The 22,134-nt window shown below is 31.7% G+C and overlaps 2 protein-coding genes across 2 annotated transcripts; one reads left to right on the top strand and one right to left on the bottom strand.

Moving 5' to 3' along the window:
• Positions 1 to 3,346: 3,346 nt before the first annotated feature.
• Positions 3,347 to 4,600, top strand: LOC139849409 (protein ALP1-like). Its single transcript, XM_071839064.1, has one exon. It carries the CDS (start codon positions 3,347 to 3,349, stop codon positions 4,598 to 4,600), a length of 1,254 nt encoding a protein of 417 aa, XP_071695165.1.
• Positions 4,601 to 5,023: 423 nt separating this feature from the next.
• On the bottom strand, positions 5,024 to 15,908 carry LOC139848197 (phototropin-2). Its single transcript, XM_071837928.1, has 24 exons — positions 15,797 to 15,908; positions 13,045 to 13,497; positions 12,695 to 12,877; positions 11,997 to 12,088; positions 11,663 to 11,912; positions 11,089 to 11,293; positions 10,327 to 10,397; positions 10,124 to 10,230; positions 9,603 to 9,652; positions 9,426 to 9,530; positions 9,171 to 9,230; positions 8,230 to 8,319; positions 8,047 to 8,123; positions 7,840 to 7,924; positions 7,630 to 7,710; positions 7,375 to 7,478; positions 7,223 to 7,272; positions 6,996 to 7,102; positions 6,718 to 6,837; positions 6,284 to 6,335; positions 6,064 to 6,176; positions 5,826 to 5,966; positions 5,453 to 5,565; positions 5,024 to 5,354 (listed from the first exon to the last, which is right to left on the bottom strand). Exons 2-23 carry the CDS (start codon positions 13,461 to 13,463, stop codon positions 5,455 to 5,457), a joined length of 2,673 nt encoding a protein of 890 aa, XP_071694029.1. The 5' UTR covers positions 13,464 to 13,497; positions 15,797 to 15,908; the 3' UTR covers positions 5,024 to 5,354; positions 5,453 to 5,454.
• Positions 15,909 to 22,134: the final 6,226 nt, after the last annotated feature.

Genomic DNA, 22,134 nt, shown 5'->3' with positions numbered 1-22,134 from the left:
TTTATCATAGTTTTTAATTAACTAACCCAAAACAGCCCGCGGTGTTACTACGACGGCGTAAATCCGGTTTTACGGTGTTTTTCGTGTTTCCAGGTTTTAAATCATTAAGTTAGCATATCATATAGATATATAACATGTGTTTAGTTTATTTTAAAAGTCAAGTTAGAAGGATTAACTTTTGTTTGCGAACAAGTTTAGAATTAACTAAACTATGTTCTAGTGATTACAAGTTTAAACCTTCGAATAAGATAGCTTTATATGTATGAATCGAATGATGTTATGAACATCATTACTACCTTAAGTTCCTTGGATAAACCTACTGGAAAAGAGAAAAATGGATCTAGCTTCAACGGATCCTTGGATGGCTCGAAGTTCTTGAAGCAGAATCATGACACGAAAACAAGTTCAAGTAAGATCATCACTTGAAATAAGATTGTTATAGTTATAGAAATTGAACCAAAGTTTGAATATGATTATTAACTTGTATTAAAATGATAACCTACTATAAGAAACAAAGATTTCTTGAGGTTGGATGATCACCTTACAAGATTGGAAGTGAGCTAGCAAACTTGAAAGTATTCTTGATTTTATGTAACTAGAACTTGTAGAATTTATGAAGAACACTTAGAACTTGAAGATAGAACTTGAGAGAGATCAATTAGATGAAGAAAATTGAAGAATGAAAGTTTTTGTAGGTGTTTTTGGTCGTTAGTGTATGGATTAGATATAAAGAATATGTAATTTTGTTTTCATGTAAATAAGTCATGAATGATTACTCATATTTTTGTAATTTTATGAGATATTTCATGCTAGTTGCCAAATGATGGTTCCCACATGTGTTAAGTGACTCACATGGGCTGCTAAGAGCTGATCATTGGAGTGTATATACCAATAGTACATACATCTAAAAGCTGTGTATTGTACGAGTACGAATACGGGTGCATACGAGTAGAATTGTTGATGAAACTGAACGAGGATGTAATTGTAAGCATTTTTGTTAAGTAGAAGTATTTTGATAAGTGTATTGAAGTCTTTCAAAAGTGTATAAATACATATTAAAACACTACATGTATATACATTTTAACTGAGTCGTTAAGTCATTGTTAGTCGTTACATGTAAGTGTTGTTTTGAAATCTTTAGGTTAACGATCTTGTTAAATGTTGTTAACCCAATGTTTATAATATCAAATGAGATTTTAAATTATTATATTATCATGATATTATCATGTATGAATATCATTAAATGTCTTTACAACGATAATCGTTACATATATGTCTCGTTTAAAAATCATTAAGTTAGTAGTCTTGTTTTTACATATGTAGTTCATTGTTAATATACTTAATGATATGTTTACTTATCATAGTATCATGTTAACTATATATATATCCATATATATGTCATCATATAGTTTTTACAAGTTTTAACGTTCGTGAATCACCGGTCAACTTGGGTGGTCAATTGTCTATATGAAACATATTTCAATTAATCAAGTCTTAACAAGTTTGATTGCTTAACATGTTGGAAACATTTAATCATGTAAATATCAATCTCAATTAATATATATAAACATGGAAAAGTTCGGGTCACTACACCCTGCCCCCCCTCTAAATTCACCCATGCCGCTTAGTGGAAGGAGATTCACATGGGTGAATTAGGTAGCGTCTAAAATGAGTCGGATTGATCGTGTTCTTGTTTCTCCTAAGGTGTTTGATATTTTCACAGATTTTAAATTATCCACACTACCTAGAGGCTTCTCCGATCGCATTTTGAAACTTGATTTTGGCCCATCCCCATTTAAGTGCTTCAATTCTTTGTTCCTTTAATGGGGGTATGATTCTATGGTGGGAAATGCATCGAATGAGGTTATGAATAACAGAGAGTTATCGTTACATGATAAGATGAAATATGTGGAAAAAAAAGATCACAGTGTGTATTAAAGAAAAGAAATCTAATGAGGTGGCCAGGAAACAATACATCACGTCAAGAATAGATGATTTAGAAGCATAAATGGAAAATGGTGCAACCACCGTTATAGAAACAGAGGAGAGAAAAGAACTTGTGCATGAGCATGAACTTGGTAAATATTTAGCATGTAAAAGATCTTGATGTGCTTCAAAAATGCCGACTTAAATGGGATACGGAAGGGGACGAGAATTCGCAAACTTGTCATTGTTTATTAAGGTAGCGTCACAATGATCAAATGGTAAAAGGGATATCGGTTAACGGTAAACAGATAGTTGAAACGAAATTAATTACAAGCGCATTTTCAATTTTTATAAAGAAAAATTTGTAGCTCATCATGTTGGGAGGAGAATTCCGCAGCTAGTTCCTGGTTATGTTTTATCCATTGACGAGGCAAACGATATAGAGAAACAGGTAACAGAAGATGAAGTTCGTTTGGCCAGATTACAGTAGCGATAAAGCATCCGGTCCTGACGGTTTCATATTGCTTTCATAAAAAGGTATTGGGATATTCTAAAGGGTGTTGAATATAGTGATGTATGTTTTTGTTAATAAGAGAATGACGAAGGGTGCGGGATCCGCCTTAATTAATTGGATACCGTAGGTAAAAATTCCTTCGTTTATTAAAGAATATAGACCTATTTCGTTAATAGGGGTTATCGATAAAATTATCATAAAGATCATGGCATCTAGATTGGTGAAATATTCTTATTTGTAAAAAGCAATCGGCATTCATTGCGGGGAGACAAATCCTAGATGACCCTCTTATCATTTAAACGATGGAATGGTGCAAGAGACGAAAATAAATATTAATGATTTTAAAGACTGATCTCAATAAAGTTTACGACACGATTGATTGAGAGTTCCTTGATTATATGTTAAGGCTTCTTGTTATCAGGAATGTGTGGCGATCTTGGATTTGAATGGTATTAATAGGCACAATACCCACCCCTTTACATTTCACACACTCGAGATTGAGAGAGAAGAAGCAAAACTGAAATTTACTAACTAGAACATTCCACACACATGATTAGGAGCATCAAATCCTAAGAGCACTCGGTGTCCACTCTGAAATCGACCGTCAACCCAAAATCGACGCCGGGATCGACGGTCGGTCGACACCGACACGGCGTCGGTCCCGCCGTCGATTTCCAACCTCCACAATCCGACGCTGAGTTCCAACGGATCAATTGTTTGAATTTTGAAAAAACTAGCCGTTTAACGGCTAGTTTTGGCTTTATTATTTTTTTTTCCTTTTTCCTTTTTCCTTTTTACACTATAAATAACACTACATTTTAACATTTTAACACACACACTCATTATTCACCTTTCACCACATTTTATATCTTTATTCATCAATTTTTTTTATCTTTTTCCCAAAATATGTCGTCTTCTTCGAGTTCTTCCGGCGACTCGTTCACGAAGTACACAATAAACGTAATTGAAAATTTATCCGGTGAAGAAGAAGTTAACTCACGTCGTTATATACGTCGAAATCATTATGAAGCACATGATCGTTTGATGGACGATTATTTTAACGAGGGTTGCAAATATTCAACTGATAATTTCAAACGAAGATTTCGAATGCGGCGACGTGTTTTTCTTAGGATTATGAATGATATTCTAAGCTACTCAGCAAATCCATTGCCGTATTATTTTAGATGGTTTCATCGAAGACAAGATTCACGTGGTAAGTGGAATATTAGCCCACATTTGAAGATGACAGCCGCGCTACGTCAGCTAGCATACGGTTATACACCGGATGCGTTGGATGAGTATCTTCAAATGTCCGAACGAGTTGCTCGGGAATCTCTACACAACTTTTGTAGGTGTATCATTGATTTGTATGCTAACGTGTACCTAAGAGAGCCTACTTTGCATGACATTCATCGTTTGTATGAAGGTCATGAAAGGATTCATGGTTTTCCGGGCATGTTGGGTAGTATAGATTGTATGCACTGGGCATGGGCAAAATGTCCAGTTGCGTGGAGAGGACAGTATATGCGAGGTGATCACAGTCACCTAACTATTATGCTTGAAGCGGTCGCCTCGTATGATAATTGGATTTGGCATGCGTATTTTGGTGTAGCGGGTTCACACAACGATATTAATGTGCTAAACACTAGTGATTTGTTCAACTCAATGCTTAATGAGGAAATGCCTGACGTTCCTTATCAAATAAACGGGGTTCATTATAGCAGGGGGTATTATTTAGCTGACGGTATTTACCCAACTTGGGCGGCATTTGTTAAGGGATTTTCAAGTGCCGTTGACGAAAAACGTACTTACTTTACAAAGAAACAAGCGAGTGCTCGCAAAGATGTTGAAAGAACGTTTGGGATCCTACAAGGCCGTTGGCCTAATCTTCAGCAACCCGCACGAGCTTACGATGTGAATATAATGAGACAACTAATGTACACCTGCATCGTGATACACAACATCATTATCGAAGACAATGGATACAACCTTGATGAGAATGATTGGGTAGTTGAGCCCGTCCAACATATACAACGTACGTGGATCGATAGGTGCGACGCTCGAGCAAGAAGAACGAGGGAGTTACGTGATAGAGAAGTGCATGAAGGCATACGATCTGATTTGGTTGAACATTTGTGGGATCTTCGTGACGACCTATGAATTTTATTACGTATTAGTTTGTTTTATGAATTTTAATAAATGTAATGGTTTATTTTATGAATTTTAATTAATGTAATAGTTTATTTTATGAATTTTAATCAATTATTTTGTTTTTATATTAAATTAGTTAAATACAATATTTAAAATTCAATTTAAAAAAATAAAAAATAAAAAATGGACACTGAAATCGACACTGAAATCGACACTGTGGACACCTCCACCTTACACACTGTCAGTCAATTTCAGTGTCAAAAAGGATATTAAAATTGACACTGAAAAATCGACACGGACACCTTGTGCTCTATCAGGGTTAGTGGGTATTCATAGCACAATACCCACCCCTTTACATTTAAGCTTTAGTCAAGAAGTCAATACTTTTTAACAATTTAGTTGAGTCCTAATAGATTAGTTGGCCGTTTATGATATTATTCACAACACATTTATTCATTATATACTAGTGCATATGTTGTTTTATGACATCCGAATATCCGATATGAAGTAGTTGAACAAAAAATTACATAATTAAAATTCTTCACCAACAAATGAGGAAAAACATAGAACCCCTCAAGATTTGGCACAGCCTAATGCATAAAAGCATGATTGAGATGAGATACCATCAAGCTTTTAGGGGCATGACATGTTCTTTGTACAATCTGAAAACTTGACTTCTCATATCCATAAAGAGCGAGGAAAACGAAGAAGCAGGAACGTACAACGCTGAATTCTTATTCGTGATTTATATGTAGTTTCCTTGCTGTTGAAAATATAAGCATTGAAATTTTAACAGACAGAAAAATTAGGAAAATAGTAGCTTGAGAAATATTTAATTTTTATTAGAAGGGAGAGTAAAACCTCTAAAATATATCCAAAGAATTATCTAGAATGGCACCATCGTCCCACTGTACATCTTTTGCGTTTGGATCTTTTCCAATTAACTCGAGAGGTGCATCTAATGGTGGTGGGCTCTGCATGAAAGAGCATCATGGACTATGTCATCATATGTGCTGTAATTTTACTAGTACTAGGTTCTTTTGGAGGTGGCAATTTTGACCCAAAAACATGTAAATGGGTTGATTTGTGTAATGTTTGATCTCTTATCGGGTCAAACAGGTAAAATGATAAAGAAAGTCTGAAAGAAGAATCAGTCAAAAAGGCTGTTGCCAAATCCTCCTAACCCGCCCATATCGCCCCTGATTTATCTTAATCAGAAAGCAGGAGTACATACCATGCAACGAATTAAAGGCCAATTTATCCCGCGGAAAAATGCATGCTCTTTAATTGCACTTGAACCACCGGTCGATCCTAAACGGGTGGCGGGGTCTCTGTTTAACAATGCATGAATCAACTGCCTTGCAGGAAGACTTACCTGTTCATCCATCGTCATAAAAAATAATAATTAAAAACTTAGGGATTCTAGGCTGATTAAAAAGTTAGGATAACAAGTGATTTAACTCTACTCTTACCGGAATGCTACTTGGAAAGGTTAGGTCTTTATGCAAAATGTTTGCAAATGTCTTCTGTCTGTTCTTTCCTCTAAATGGCGTACGCCCATAAAGCATCTCATATAACAATATACCTGAAATAATTAAAATTATCAAGTTACATAAAGGAAGTTACCATATCAACATGTTACAATAGCATTCAGAATCATAGATTAATAATAACTGAAATTAATGAGCTTACCAACAGCCCACCAATCAATAGCACTACTGTGGCCAGCTCCTGTTATAATTTCCTGAAATATTGCATATTTTAGATTCCCAAATATATGAAGTTTTTATATATTTCATGGCCAAACATTTTTTCTATTGTAAGCCAAATATCTCATGATATGATTAAGTATACTAAAATAAAAAACATCATAATCTGTATATAAATTATATGTATTCATGAATTACATTCTATACATGGTAATTTCATGTTACCAGTTTATTTGAGAATTCTTTTTTTGGGTAAAGGGTTTTATTTGAGCATTCAAATATCAATGATATAGTTCAGGTAGACCACTTATTAATTCTTGGCCGTTTTTGTATAGTACTTCTTTAAGTTCTATAAATAAGTTACTTTGAAGATGATACAAGTTAGAAAATCAAGTTAAATATAAAATCACGACATACCGGAGCAATATATTCTTCTGTCCCGACAAACGAATTTGATTGTGTAGATGGCTCAGCTACGAATGTGGGTGGGGGTTGGCTCCTAGATCTTCGTCTTTTTGGCGGAGGATGCTTTATCACCTGAAAAATTACATCATAAGATAGTTTTCCATGATATAATAAATAACTATCATTAATTAATAAGTAAATAATTATATACATAAAAGAACTATGTTATAGAATCAAAAACTACTAGGAATTGCAAAGAATCATATAAGTGCAGTTAGAAAAAGACATACTTGAGGTTTACATTGTGTCCTAAATGATAAATCGAAGTCACTCAATACAACGTGCCCGTCGGTTTGAAGTAATATGTTCTCCGGTTTCAAGTCCCTGTAGATTATTCCTGCAAAGGATGAAATTCATTTTATGTAAACAGCAATACGTTGACTTTCTGTTGAACTTTATTAAAGAATATCATAAATTATTATTAGGTCGGAAACATTGCTAGCAAGGGAAGAGATACCTAAGCAGTGGAGATACTCTAAGCCAATTACAACCTCCGCTGCATAGAACCTGCAGATACACATTGCATTTTGCATTAAGTTACCATTCAAGACACAATGAATTTATAAATAAATTACTACAATATATACATATGCTAAGTAGTAGAGGTACCTTGCAGAATCTTCCTTGAACAATTTCAGCGGTTGTTTGTCGAGTAACGCAAATAATTCCCCTCCAGGGCAAAAGTCTGTTATCAAGCAAACGTGTGTCGGAGTCTGAGGAGAGACCGAAATAGACAGGTTAGTATAGTTATAATAATTCAACATTAACAAAATATATATGTGCAAAAAAACATAACTCATTCATATTAATATCTTAAATAAATAATGATAGTTTCAATTTAATCAACAGAGGGAAATTAGAAACCTGAAAAGATGTGTATAGTGTGGGTAGGAAAGGGTGATCCAGTAGTGCAATTATTTCCCTTTCAATGCAAGCTCGATGAACCTACAGCATTTATATAAAAAAGGGGATTCATATTTTATACCTATGAACGAATAATGTTTGTCGATAAGTACACTAATTCAAAGTAACTGAGCACAAATTTCATAGTTGAACTGTTTTTAATGATCATACCTTGTTGCGTTTCAGCATTACTGATTTATCCATTGCTTTCATGGCGAAAAGTTCTCCACTGCCTTTCAGTTCAACCAAATGAACACTGCAACCGACATACAAAACGTAAACATTGATAAGATACTCAACATTATCTCAAAGTCCAGTTATAATGAACGTAAAAAAAAAAAAAATCAGAAAAAATTAATGCACAGAATTAGAAGGGACCTTCCGGTGTCACCACTTCCTAAAGGCCTTATCGGTTTAAAATGATCAAGTCCAATTATTTCACCACTTGCAGTGATCTACAAAAGCACATGGTAGTTCATGGAAGTTTATGAATTACGATGATGGTATCAAAAACATGTAATTACTGAAATTATCATAATAATATGATTTAAGAAGCATTACATTTTGTATTGCTTTCCAAGAAGAATTATACTTCTTGTGAGGCCTGGGTGAAACAGATTGAGAGTGGATAGCCCACAAGTCCTCTGGCCTCTGAAATCACACAAATCACTTTTCATCAGTTATTAAATTACAAGTGGTAAGAACACTATATTAAAGAAGTAATAACATAAAAATTACATAAAGTGTGAAGAAATTTTTATCATCAATTAATGATAAAAATTAAGTATTATATATAAGCTTAAGTTTAGTTCGAGAAATCAGAAGTACTAAACTACTACTAAGTGAATAATAATTACTTCATATGACAGATATAAATAAATTTGTATACTGATATAGTAAACTTTTTTTTAGTATATAGTATAAACTAGTTGTGGAGCCCTCGCTTAGCGCCGGGGGCTCCGTTTTGAATTCGAGTTAAAAAAAAAAAGTCTTTGATCTATTTTGTAAAAAAGAATTTTTTTTCGACATCTAACATTATTGAAAGGTTGTTCCTTTTGTGAAAATTGCTTCTTTAGCGTTTTTTTTTTTTTTTTTAAGTTAGTTGATCTATTTTGTAAAAAAGAATGTTTTTCGACATCTTTTGGTAGCATTGAAGGGTTGTTCCTTCTATGAAAGTTGCCTCCTTTATCGTTGAGGAAGAAAAGAAAAAAAAAAAAAGGTTAGCTGATTTTTTTGGTAAAAAAGAATTTTTTTAGACATCTTTTGGTAACATTGAAGGGTTGGTTCTTTTATGAGAGTTGCTTCTTTTATCGTTGGAGACAAAAAAAAAAGTTAAATGACAAAAATACCCCTGATTACTATTGATGAATAGTGCTACAGAGTTTTGTCTATTAGATATATAGATAATATTATGTTAAGAAAGCTGTTATCAAATGTTATAAAGACGTAACTATGAACTACAAAATATCAAGTAGAACACTAAGGAAAGACGAGTACCTTACCAAGTTGGCATCAGGAAGTTCTCGAACGGCTTCATTAACATTTTCTGCAGTAGCTTTTACCTGATAAAGGACAACAAAAGCATTACATAATGACACTTTACATAACTACTGATGTTTTATAATAATTTTTGAACATTTTATAATGTTACAACTTAAAAGAAGTCTAGTTTCATTTTTTTTTTTTTTTTTTTTTTTTTGTGACGAACAAGGTGCATATTTTGCTAAAAAAAACAAGAAAGTGAAACAAAAACACACCAACTTAGCACTTTGTTTCTCTGTCGTGTCGGAAAGGCGATTTCTTAAAGGTTCAACGTGACCACTTCCATCTAGTTGGACACCAATGAAGTATTGAAGTTCTCCCTGAATATCAAAGTATTAGATTGTTGAAATTCGATTAGGAAATTCAAACAAATATAAATTTGTGTACACTACCTTTTGGTCATGCATGGGTTGCAAGTGAAATAAATTCCAGAATTTCTTCCCTGATCGCAAAATTAGTTCATAACAACATAATAATTTAGTTAATACCACCTTAAGAGCTATGAAATTTTAATGAGACTAGCAAAATGTGCCACATTGAGTAGATGGTCAAAATGGGTTCCACATGAAATGGGCCATTATAGACTGGGTCAATCGGGTCAGGATGGGTTGACTACCAAACACTTTCTTGTTCAAGTTTTAAAATGATTTATCAATTATATATATTTAATGTGTTCATCGATATTGTAGAAAGAGTATTATCACAAGATAATATCAAAATTTTAAATAATGATTAAAGATGGAGGCTGCACTAGATTAGAGTATGGGTTACTGACTGACTCTATCCCATATGACCCATAACACAGTTAGCTATAAATAACAATTTGACCCGTTGAAGATAGAACAATGCCCAATTACACCCATTCATGACTAAATGGGTTGTATCAATCACCGCTAGTTGAAGTCATACTCACCGCTTTTTGTATAGTTAATCAACTGCACAGTAATATCCCTTTGTTCTCTGATAGCAACTCGTATTTTATCGACTGTTCCTTGATCTGTTTCAGGTCCTTGAAGAAATCTGCACATTGTAAATTATGAAGATTACAGAAACAAAATTTAACTAGAACAAATATATATGCATAACAAAAGTATCATAAAAAACCAAACTTCATACCGACAATTTCTTCCCAATATTTCCTCCCGTGTGTACTCTGTCAACTCAAGGAAACTATCCGATGCAAAAATCTGTATGCCAACAAGAGATTCAAAAGCCCATACTAATTTCATATCAATAACAAAAGTAATTTTATGTTTCATACACTATTATATTTTTAGATCTTTATGAGGAGTGCATTAAAAATGATTACAAAAGCAATCTTATTTCAATAACAGTACTCATTCAATAATTTAATTTTAATGGTTACATGCAGCCATGAGCCATGCATATAAAATACACTTTGGATGAGTTTTTCAACCCGTTTGACTCATATGGCCCATTTGACCCGTTACCTTTTTAGAAAATTTACTATTGTTAATATTTTTGTTTTTTGAAAGTTGGGTTTGGTATCACTGACGGGGATAGAAACGACCCACCCGATCATTTTCCATGCAAACACGTGTTTCCGGGCGGAAACCCGAACCGCATAACACAGACCTGATCCATCAATCCATACGGGCATGTGGATCAGGTCAAATTCATGCGTACGGGTCGGTAAAACATCCCTCACTGACTTAATTGCGAAGTAAGGGGATCGAACCCCTGACCTCCAACGATGCCCAATACTCAAGGTATTAGGGTTGAACAACTGGGCCCCGAAGGCGGTTCAAACATTTTATTATTATACCTCGTTGAAGATTGAAATTACCCAAATAGACCCATTTACAGGTAAACATGTCAAAACTACCGCCATGAAAAAATGTTAAATCATGTTCTTACAATTGGACAATCAGGGAGCCTAGGATCACTAATAACAAAATTCTTTTCAATACGTTCGAGTGTGGTTGCCAAGTCTATTCCCTGACGCATGTCCCTCACTCTTTCTGCACGTTCCCAACTATCAGTGCGAGATATATCTTTTGTCATTAACTCCTCTGGCTCGATAATTGGTAGAGTCTCTTGGATTGAAGACCTTCCCTTAAACCTGTGTAGGTTAAAACAAGTTTCATATAAAAATTGAACACTAATCCAAGATTGAATTAAGTAGAAGTGTCAATTTCAACCCATTTACTTGAGATTCAATACACTGTACCTCTTGCAATCATTGCTGATATACTGGATAATTATTTTTAGGAGCTCGAACATAATTGTGTTGTATGACCCAACCCTTTCTGACCCGTTTGGACCCATTTGACCCATGGCCCGTTTCGACCTGTTACGCAACTCGACCCAACCTGACCCGTTTAAAATATGGCCCGTTTGACACATGACCCGTTCAAAAAAATCATTTTGACCCATTAATCAAACCGACCCAACCTGACCCGTTTTCCGGGTCATATCTATAAGCACTTACCCCATTAAGGAACTGCGAAGTGATTTTCTGGACTTATTTGCGTTCACTGAACTTTGCGGAGAGGAACCATCATTGAGGGGTGTTTCTCGTCCAGGTGTATACAAACTTAGTCTTTCTGACGATGCAACAAGTGGTGATTCGATGATCTTCTCCTGAATTTCATCTTTAGATGACTGAATGTGAGCACGAGGACGTTCAACAGTCTGTACAACCTCCACAATGGAACCTAATGCTGTTTCCTTCTGACGAGCTGGAAATGGTCAAAATTAAACATCAGAAAAAAATACTTATTTCTTGGTATACACTTTTATAAAGGTGAGACCGGTTTACTCACCATCATAGCGAATTAGGGACGTTGGTAATCCATTTGGTCTTAATTCCTTTTCATTTGCACCTTCAGTGTATTTGCTGACTTCTACTTGCATTCTGTGCCAAAAAGCAGCTGATATCAGCAATGATAATTACATTTCCTAAAAAAATTATTATCAACCGTTTCTAATAAAACAAGCATTTGAACTGATTGTACAGTTAAAACTCACTATCCTAAAAGACTGTATATAGAGAAACATTAAGGTGTGTTTGCTTTTTACTTATTAAATAAGACGCTTCTTAGTAACTGCTCTTTTAACTACCTGATATAAAGGGTTAATTTGGTAATTTCAATTATTCAGACGGTTATTCAGTACTCAGGGACGGATCTTGAACAACATTAGTAGAAGGGCCAAAATCGTTTCAATATCATTTTAGAGGGGCCATGACATAAAATATATAATTTTATATATCCTTGTAGTAGAAATTTACACTAATAGCATTAAGTTTTGCGAGGGCATGGCCCATCCATGTCACCCCAAAGATCCTTGTCAGTACCTAAAACAAACAATAATTACTTACCAATCAATTATTCCTATTTTATATTCATTCAGGCAACCAGACTTAATAAGTGGAAAAATCAAAAAAGGCCCTAAGATTGAAAACTTATAAGTTTGGAGCAAGTGTTTGAGTAATAGTAAAATGTGTACGATAGATATTTACCCAATGAACTTGATGGTCTTTCCATTTTCATCTTTGATAGGAGTAACAGTAAGTAGATTCCAAAAAGGGGTGCCATCTTTTTTGTAATTATAAAGCCTTCCACAATAACTACTTCCTGTTTTAACTGCATTCCTGATTTTATCCACCTCTTTTTGGTCTGTATCTTTTCCTTGTAGAAACCGGCTACACCAACAAACAACCAACCAATCAACATTATAATTACAATACAAGTAATATTTTAGAGTGGCTTTGTTGTCACAATCCACTAAGATTCAGCTCTGTGTTGCTCATATTTGTAAAAAATATCAATAATGACATAAAATTTTAATCCGTACTAAATGGAGGGTTACCAGTTTCTACCAATGACCTCTTTGGACGAATAACCGGTCATGGTAAAGAAGCCACTACTAGCATACATGATCGGGCAGTCGGGCTTTGTAGCATCAGATACAACAAATGTTTGTTGAAGTGTCGCGAGTGCATCTTTCAACTCTTGTGAAACGCGTGGTTGATGATCGGATAATGAGTCATCGCGGGACGACCTCCATGATGCAGATGAATTCCTTTTATTTCTCTCTTCGTCTCCAATTAAACTTGCAACTGCTGCGCCACCTGGCCATTCAGCTGTTCGTTCGGCTATTTTCGCAATGTCAAATTCATCGTCTTCTGGTGGAGTGATTCTAGCAATAGGAGGTTTGTCTTGATCAAATGCCATCCATTTGTTGATCAACTCTGTTTTACTACTCGATTCAGCGTTGAGTCTTTCCATTAGCTAATGCTAATGGTCTGTTAATTACCTCCACCTAAACATATTAATAAATTAAACTCGTATAAAAAAATCAACATTTTGTTCGTTTTCGGCTTCAATTGACTGACTGCCGTACATTTTGGTCAAAATTTCTAAACTTAGGGAGCAAATTATACTTGATTGTGTAATACGTAGTATGAAACTATGATTTTATAAGTTATATTGTTCAAAAAAGAGACAAGGCCATATTATACGAATAGATAACACATTTTTTGGACGAAAATACACTAATTAACTTATAAAAGATCTAAAAGTCTAAAATTGATACAAATTAATATCCATCTATTTGAACCAAATAATTGAGCACGACCATAACTACTCTTATAACTAAAATCCACAATTAATTTTTTTTGAACGGGGATATCGACAACGAATTCTCTCATTTGTTACCAACACACGCGTTAGAACAAAAATCCACAATTAATTAGCAATGACATAAAAGACAATCAAACGCTCGTGTATGCACTCCATGAATCAAGATCTCCATCAAATTACAATTCCCCTAACTACCAATACACAAATGCTAGATAACACATACTCGGTCTGTTACTATAAGAAAATACATGTGACCAACCATTTTTAGTGGTGCTTGAGAAATAGAGTACGATAGATGTTGTTTTTTTTTTTTTTTTTTTTTTTGGTATATTGCTGAAAGTGATGGCTTATGTAGTTTGTAATGGTGATAAAGTGATAGAGTGTGATGGAATATAAATAATAATTTGATTGATAGATGTTTTGACTCTTTAATTCTCATAGATTGAATAACACCATCACAAACTTTTCTTTCCCGTAATACTTACTACAAGCCACAATATTTCCTCTATCATGCGGAGTTCGTAGCGTGACGGAGGCCTATATATTTTGATTTTTTATAATTATATTTATTAATTAATACTGTAATTATATTTATTTATATATACCTATAAATAAAGGGTTTTGTTAAAGATGACTTGTTACGTTTATGAATTTGTTTTAGAGTACAAAAATTTCTTTTTTATTTTGTATTTGCAAATAATATTTTTTTTTGACGATAATAATATTCAAAGATGAGGGCTTACTCGACTGTTGCTTCTCTATTTTGATCAAATACTATATATGGCGTTTTCACAACGGTGTCGTCTTTCAAGGTTAAATAAAGGAGACTTATTTGATCAGACTCGTTCTACTACTTACTGTTGAATATTTTTTTTTTTTTTATAGAAGTAGAGATAAAATTAACTGCAACAATTGGTTATTAAAGCCATTGTAACATTCTCTTTGTATATTTGTTGCTTTTGCCTTCTAGTATTTTATTAGAGGCGTAATAAAATTGCATTAGCCGTTAAAAAAACCAAATTGACATGTTTTTATGTTCATCCTGCACTGGAAAATTGAACTCCCCCGGTACAATCGGCTCAAGTTGTACTTACCTTCCCTTTGATGACATACAACTTGTTACAACAGAACCATTCTATGTTAGTACAAACACATATAAAGTTGAATTGTATGTAATATTATAAAGTACAATTGTAAGTAGACTTTTTAATATATTTTTGAAACATTCTCGTTTGCATTAGTTAAACATATGCATAAAAATGCCGATCATGCAGTTAATTTATAAAAAATTAAGTTGTTGGTCAAGTTTTTCTATCGATAAAGATAAACTACTCCTTAATTCCTTTTCCTTCTCGTTTTAAAATATTTCAATGAAAATGAAAGTAACTAAGTTTACCATTATATTTGTTTATATTTATATTTATATTATTATTAATTACGAATAGTCAACGATTATATAACAATTAACAATATTATTATATAGATAAAGACAAAATGATATCAATTAATCAAAAATAATAATAAGACTAATCAAATTCATTAAGCGAAAACACAAAAAAAACAAAAATAGAAGTATTATTTATTAGCATTAGCATACAAATAATAACAAAACAAAAGCTTAACATTAAAATATCTTTAAATTTGGTTGTCATGTGATAACTATACTACAGTATTTGCTAAAAAGTAAGTCAGAAATTGACTAAAAACAGAAATTATACATAGTTCAAGACCCTGTTCATGTGCCACTTTATTTTTATTCCATTACCACATATACAACAAAACAAAACAATCAAAATAGAAGCTTTCTTAAAATAGATATAGCACTTTTTCTGTAACAGTAATTAATAGTATCAAAGTAAGTGAGTATAGTTGTAATAAATTATTCCTTGCGTATTGAAAAAAATACCAAATTTCGCGTGAATAAGTGAATATATTCTAGAAAAATATAACATTATAGAAAAGAAGGAAAAGGTACGTACTGTGTGAAACGCAGCAAACAGCAAGAGTTAGTGTTTGTGTGTGCAAATTTTGAGTTGAGAAATAATAACATGAAAATGGATGAGAAGATAATTGATTTTGGGTTATGGTTGGCTGGAAAGATAACGTTCATGCTTTAAGTGTCCACGTGGCATTACAAGGCCCATTACTTGGATACTACCAAATGGTCCAACAGTGTCCACGCGTTTTAAATAACTCTACGTTTTTCTTATGCCTTTCAACTTCAACTTTCACCTTGAATTCACGTTATATAAAATCAGAAAAAAAAACATAACGACATTTAAGGATCTTATCGTATTACGGATCCATGTATGGATTGATCAGCAACAATTACACACGTAACCAACCTTTTTTTTCGAACGACTGAAATTTTTTATTAATAAGATAATTAAAAGCTAGAATGAATAAAATTACAAATACAAATAATTATAGAGAATACAACGAGGTTTGTAACCATTTTGTCAAGTTACACCCTTACGAAATCTAGCCAATAATCAATTGAAGTTGTTAACCACAATATTATCTATCACATGGCATTTTGGAAACCTTAGTCCTTGAGGATGTAACTATGTTATGTATTTGTAGAACGAATTGTAGAAAAACTATAAATGCACATGGATTACACAAAATAGATATGAAATCCAAATCGCAAATCTAAATTGTATTAAGAACTAAGATTGTCAAAATTACAATACGATAGGTAATAAGAGGGAAATGTGTAAACACACACCATTACAAATCTCAAGCTAAAGACAAATGAACATTAACGTCATATTTATACTTGGGCGTGAAAAGTGTTTAAACTTGGCATCCGTCGTAATTGATCAAAAACAATCCCCTCTCCTTCAAAAATATGTTTGTCCTCAAGCATGTAGAGCATTAATGTCCATAGCCAAACGCGAACAGAAACATACATACTGTCAAGAATAATTACCGGCTTTCCCTGGTAAAAAATACATGTTTTATTAACAAACGACGCAAATTGTCCCTGGTAAAAAAAACAAATACAGCATTAACCATGACCATGTCCGGGTAACCTACGCATTGGTAGTGCACTGTAAATATTGTGACGACCCGAAAATTTTCGACCAAATTTAAACTTGATCTTTATATGTTTCCGACATGATAATCAAAGTTTGTTAAGTTGAATCTCAAGGATTTTAAAATATGTTCATACATTCATTTAACCTAGACCAAATTCCAATGATTCACGAACCATTATATGAACGGATATGATTATATATGTATATGTGTATATATTATAACTTGAAAACGTTAACAAAGTATTAGACGTATAATACTTTACATGAACGTATTGTTTCAAAATATATTTAATATAATTATCGACGGAATTAAAAGATAATATCAAATGATTGAATTATCAGATACATTGAATTATGATTACGAGTCTCTGTTGAGAGGTCCACATTGATTTGAGAAATCTTCCCATTTTAACAATATTCGGAAAATGGTAAAGTGATTTACAAGTAAGAACAAATTGTCAAGTTTCGAGAGTTAGACAAAGGTTAGTGGAAGATTGAATTTCATAATACTCGATTGATCTATTTTCAAATGTACGAAAACTCTTTTCGATATAATAGAACTTGATTATTTAAAATGTCTTTGATTAAATAAATGAAAGCTGGAATATTGATTGAAAAGTTGCAACTTGTATTTAAAACATGTTCATTAAATATATATGTTTTCAAATTAATTAAGTACACGATAGTAACACTCACTTAGTGATGCGATTGATATTTAAAACGTTAGTGCATAAATGAATTGCATCTATTTAAGTTTAAAGTATAAACGATACGTATCATAATATTTTCTAAACGAATTTTGAAACGAACTTTGAAATATAATTAGTTTTGAAAGACTAAATATTATATCATTAGATAAATATTTCAAACATATATATTACGTATAAATTTACAATTCTAAATAAAAATATATATATATATATATATATCTATATATTTTAACTTAGTCATAAAACGTCCTGATTTAAAATAATATATTTTGATAAACAACGAGCCACTGTTTTATAGAAGCAAATGACCACAATGCTCAATTTTACAAGTTACATTTATTACAAAATAATTTATCGAAGAGTAAGTATAATTATTGTTAAAGGTACACGTCGCGTAATGTAAAATATTAGCTTTCTAAACGTATGAACATACGCCCGAGAAACCGAAACCGAGACACTAGTCGAGTGACAACGTACGAGACTTCGGAACGAAAATTATAAATTAACGATGCACATAAATATAATATAATATTTATATAATTATATAGATTAAATATAATATATATATATATATATATATATATATATATATATATATATATATATATATATATATATATATATATATATATATATATATATATATATATATATATATATATATAATAATAATAATAATAATAATATAAAAGTGTCGGCAGGATAAGATCATGGATTGTGAGCTAGAAATGGGAGCCTTGCGATCGCATGGCCTCCCCTCACATTTACCATGCGATCGCATGGTGGCTAGAATCAGAAAAGTTGTATAAAGCTTGCGAGTTCGGATCAGTATTACACACACACACACACATATCACTCTATATCTCTCTATCTAAGATATATACTCCGCATATTATTTAATTTATTTAAATTATTATTATTATTATTATTATTATTATTATTATTATTATTATTATTATTATTATTATTAAGATTATTATTATTATTGTTGTTATTAGTAGTATTATTATTAATTAATATTATACATAAAATACTACGACGAGGGTACGTAGGAGCGATTTCAAAATGAGTTTTTCGAGTGGGATAAGGCTAAGGAAATTATGGGTTATAGCTATGGAGGTTATGGGTATGGATCAGGGATATGCTCGTGAGGTCAAACTAGTGTTTATCATCTTCGTTGCGTTTACGTACCTTTCCTGCAATATTAAATCTCAATATTGATACGTGAGCACTCATAACTTAACTTTTACATATTATTAGTGTATCTCTGGCTAGTGCTCGAGTAGATATAATTATGCATGCATGAATGTTTAATTTAGTCGTTAGATAGTTTTGATGAATCATAAGTTAGTTACATATGCGATTGAGATAAGGTATATGATATGCATGTCGTTGGAAAGCTAGCGAAAAATTAAGAATTTTTCATTTAAATATCGAATGGTTTCGATGAACGGATTAGAAGTTATAGTCAATTGAATTTTTGTATTATTATTAAAAATGATTTTTATTATCGTGGTTATTATCGTCGTTATAATTATTATCTAATTATTATTATTATTATTATTATTATTATTATTATTATTATTATTATTATTATTATTATTATTATTATTATTATTATTATTATTATTATTATTATTATTATCATCATCATTATTATTATTAATGAAAGGTATTATCATTAAAAATTGTTATTTTTATTATTATTACTATCGTTATTATCATTAAAGTTATAATTAGTATTATTATTATTATTATCATTAAAATAGTTATTAGTATTACATTAACATTATCATAATGTTTATTATCATTAGTATTATTATAATTAAAACTAATATTAGTAACACCTAATTATTTTGATTACTATTATTATCACTATTATGAACGCGATATAAAAGACGACTAAGAGCTATTAACAAATTGATTAGGAAATAATGAGTATAAGTATCATGATGAAATTAAAATATTGAAAGGTATTGATTTAGATAAAAATATCGTTTTCATTAATTTTATCATTATTATTACTAAAAGTATTATTAATATTAAAACTATCATTTTTACAAAAATTATTATTGTTAATATAAAATATCATTATTATTATCATTTTAGTAATATTATTAATAAAAAATTATCATTTTATCATAATATCATTTTTAATAAAAATATCGTTATTATTATTAGTAGAATAATAATAATTATTATTACAAAATAATACAACTTTTATTTACTATTATCATTATCGATATTATTTTATCAAATAAATATGTGATACAAACATATTTTACTACGTGTAATATAATTACATTAACAATATCTATCATATTATTTTTTATGATATTAAATGAACTTTATAAATTTTATTACGTAAGATATATAAAAGTATATTTTTATTATATAAATTTTAATATAAAATTTTATTTATTAATAAATGGATTATATTATTTACTCTAATAAAATCTGTTAAAAATATTTAAAAATATAAAACGACTATATTTAAACTATATAATAATCATGTATAAATTTTGAAAATCATTTTGAGTCAAATTGACTTTTGTTGACTTTTGTATAGTAATCTCGAGCATTAGGATTGTGATACACTACGACTTGACCTAAATTGTTAGACAGATATTGACCAACATATAAATATATATAATTAATATAGGTTCGTGAATCCGAGGCCAACCTTGCACTTGTTCAATGACGTCATATGTATTTTTACTACAAAATACAGTATAGTGAGTTTCATTTGCTCCCTTTTAAAATGCTTTTGCAATATATATTTTTGGGACTGAGAATACATGCGCTGCTTTTAAAAATGTTTTACGAAATAGACACAAGTAATCGAAACTACATTCTATGGTTGGATTATCGAATCGAATATGCCCATTTTAGTCTGGTAATCTAAGAATTAGGGAACAGACACCCTAATTGACGCGAATCCTAAAGATAGATCTATCGGGCCCAACAAGCTCCATCCAAAGTACCGGATGCTTTAGTACTTCGAATTTATCATATCCGAAGGGAGTCCCAGAATGATGGGGATATTCTATATGCATCTTGTTAAGGTCGATTACCAAGTGTTCAATCCATATGAATGATTTTTGTCTCTATGTATGGGACGTATATTTATGAGAAAATGGAAATAGAAATCTTGTGGTCTATTAAAATAATGGAAATGATTGTTATGATAAACTAATGAACTCACCAACCTTTTGGTTGACACTTGAAAGCATGTTTATTCTCAAGTATTAAAGAAAACTTCCGCTGTACATTTGCTCATTTTAGAGATATTACTTGGAGTCACTCATGGCATATTTCAAAAGATGTTGCATTCAAGTCGTTGATTTCAATAATGATTATTATTAAGTAAATGACAGATTAGGTCATTTATAGTTTGGACTTTGGATATTATGAAATGGATGCATGCCTGTCATCTTTCGATGTAATGAAAGTTGTCTTTTAAAAACGAATGCAATGTTTGTAAAATGTATCATATAGTGGTCAAATACCTCGCAATGTAACCATATGTTATTGTATTCGTCCTTATGGATTTGGACGGGTCGCTTCATGTGGTATCAGAGCGGTGGTCTTAGCGAACCAGGTCTTGCGTTAGTGTGTCTAACTGATAGTTGTTAAGATGCATTAGTGAGTCTGGACTTCGACCGTGTCTGCATGTCAAAAAGTTTTTCTTATCATTTCTTGTCGAAAATTACTTGCTTATCATTCTTAGTCTAGACACATCTTACTGCATTGATTGCATGAATAGTGTATAGACAAAATTCATATCTTAGCGTATCTGCTAATTCATATCTTAGCGTATCTGTTACTGTAAACTTTGTCTGACATATTCCAAATTTCCTTCGTAATCTACGAAATATTTTACTCTATATATATAGATATTCTGTGTAATTAGAATATCATCCGATAGCCGAAAATCTTTTCATATCGAAAAATCCTTTATTTAATCGTACGAAATGAAATTCGTCATTAGTTCAAGTCCCTCGGATTCCGAAATGGAATCCCACTCCAGCTACGAAAGCAGTGTGACCGGAATGGACCAACCAATCAGTCATCATCTATTCTGGATGAATTGGGGATGGGTTCTGAAATGTCCCGTTCTTATTGATTAAAAACGTTCCATATTAATTGATTTCGTTGCGAGGTTTTGACCTCTATATGAGACGTTTTTCAAAGACTGCATTCATTTTTAAAACAAACCATAACCTTTATTTCATAGATAAAGGTTTTAAAAAGCTTTACGTAGATTATCAAATAATGATAATCTAAAATATCCTGTTTACACACGACCATTACATAATGGTTTACAATACAAATATGTTACAACAAAATAAGTTTCTTGAATGCAGTTTTTACACAATATCATACAAGCATGGACTCCAAATCTCGTCCTTATTTAACTATGCGACAGCGGAAGCTCTTAATAATCACCTGAGAATAAACATGCTTAAAACGTCAACAAAAATGTTGGTGAGTTATAGGTTTAACCTATATATATCAAATCATAATAAAAGACCACAAGATTTCATACTTCAATACACATCCCAT

This window comes from Rutidosis leptorrhynchoides, chromosome 5 (genome assembly GCF_046630445.1).
Source record: "Rutidosis leptorrhynchoides isolate AG116_Rl617_1_P2 chromosome 5, CSIRO_AGI_Rlap_v1, whole genome shotgun sequence".
Classification (NCBI taxonomy): Eukaryota; Viridiplantae; Streptophyta; class Magnoliopsida; order Asterales; family Asteraceae; genus Rutidosis; species Rutidosis leptorrhynchoides.
Note: the sequence above shows the minus strand (reverse complement) of the source record. Positions and strands in the feature narration are given on the sequence as shown.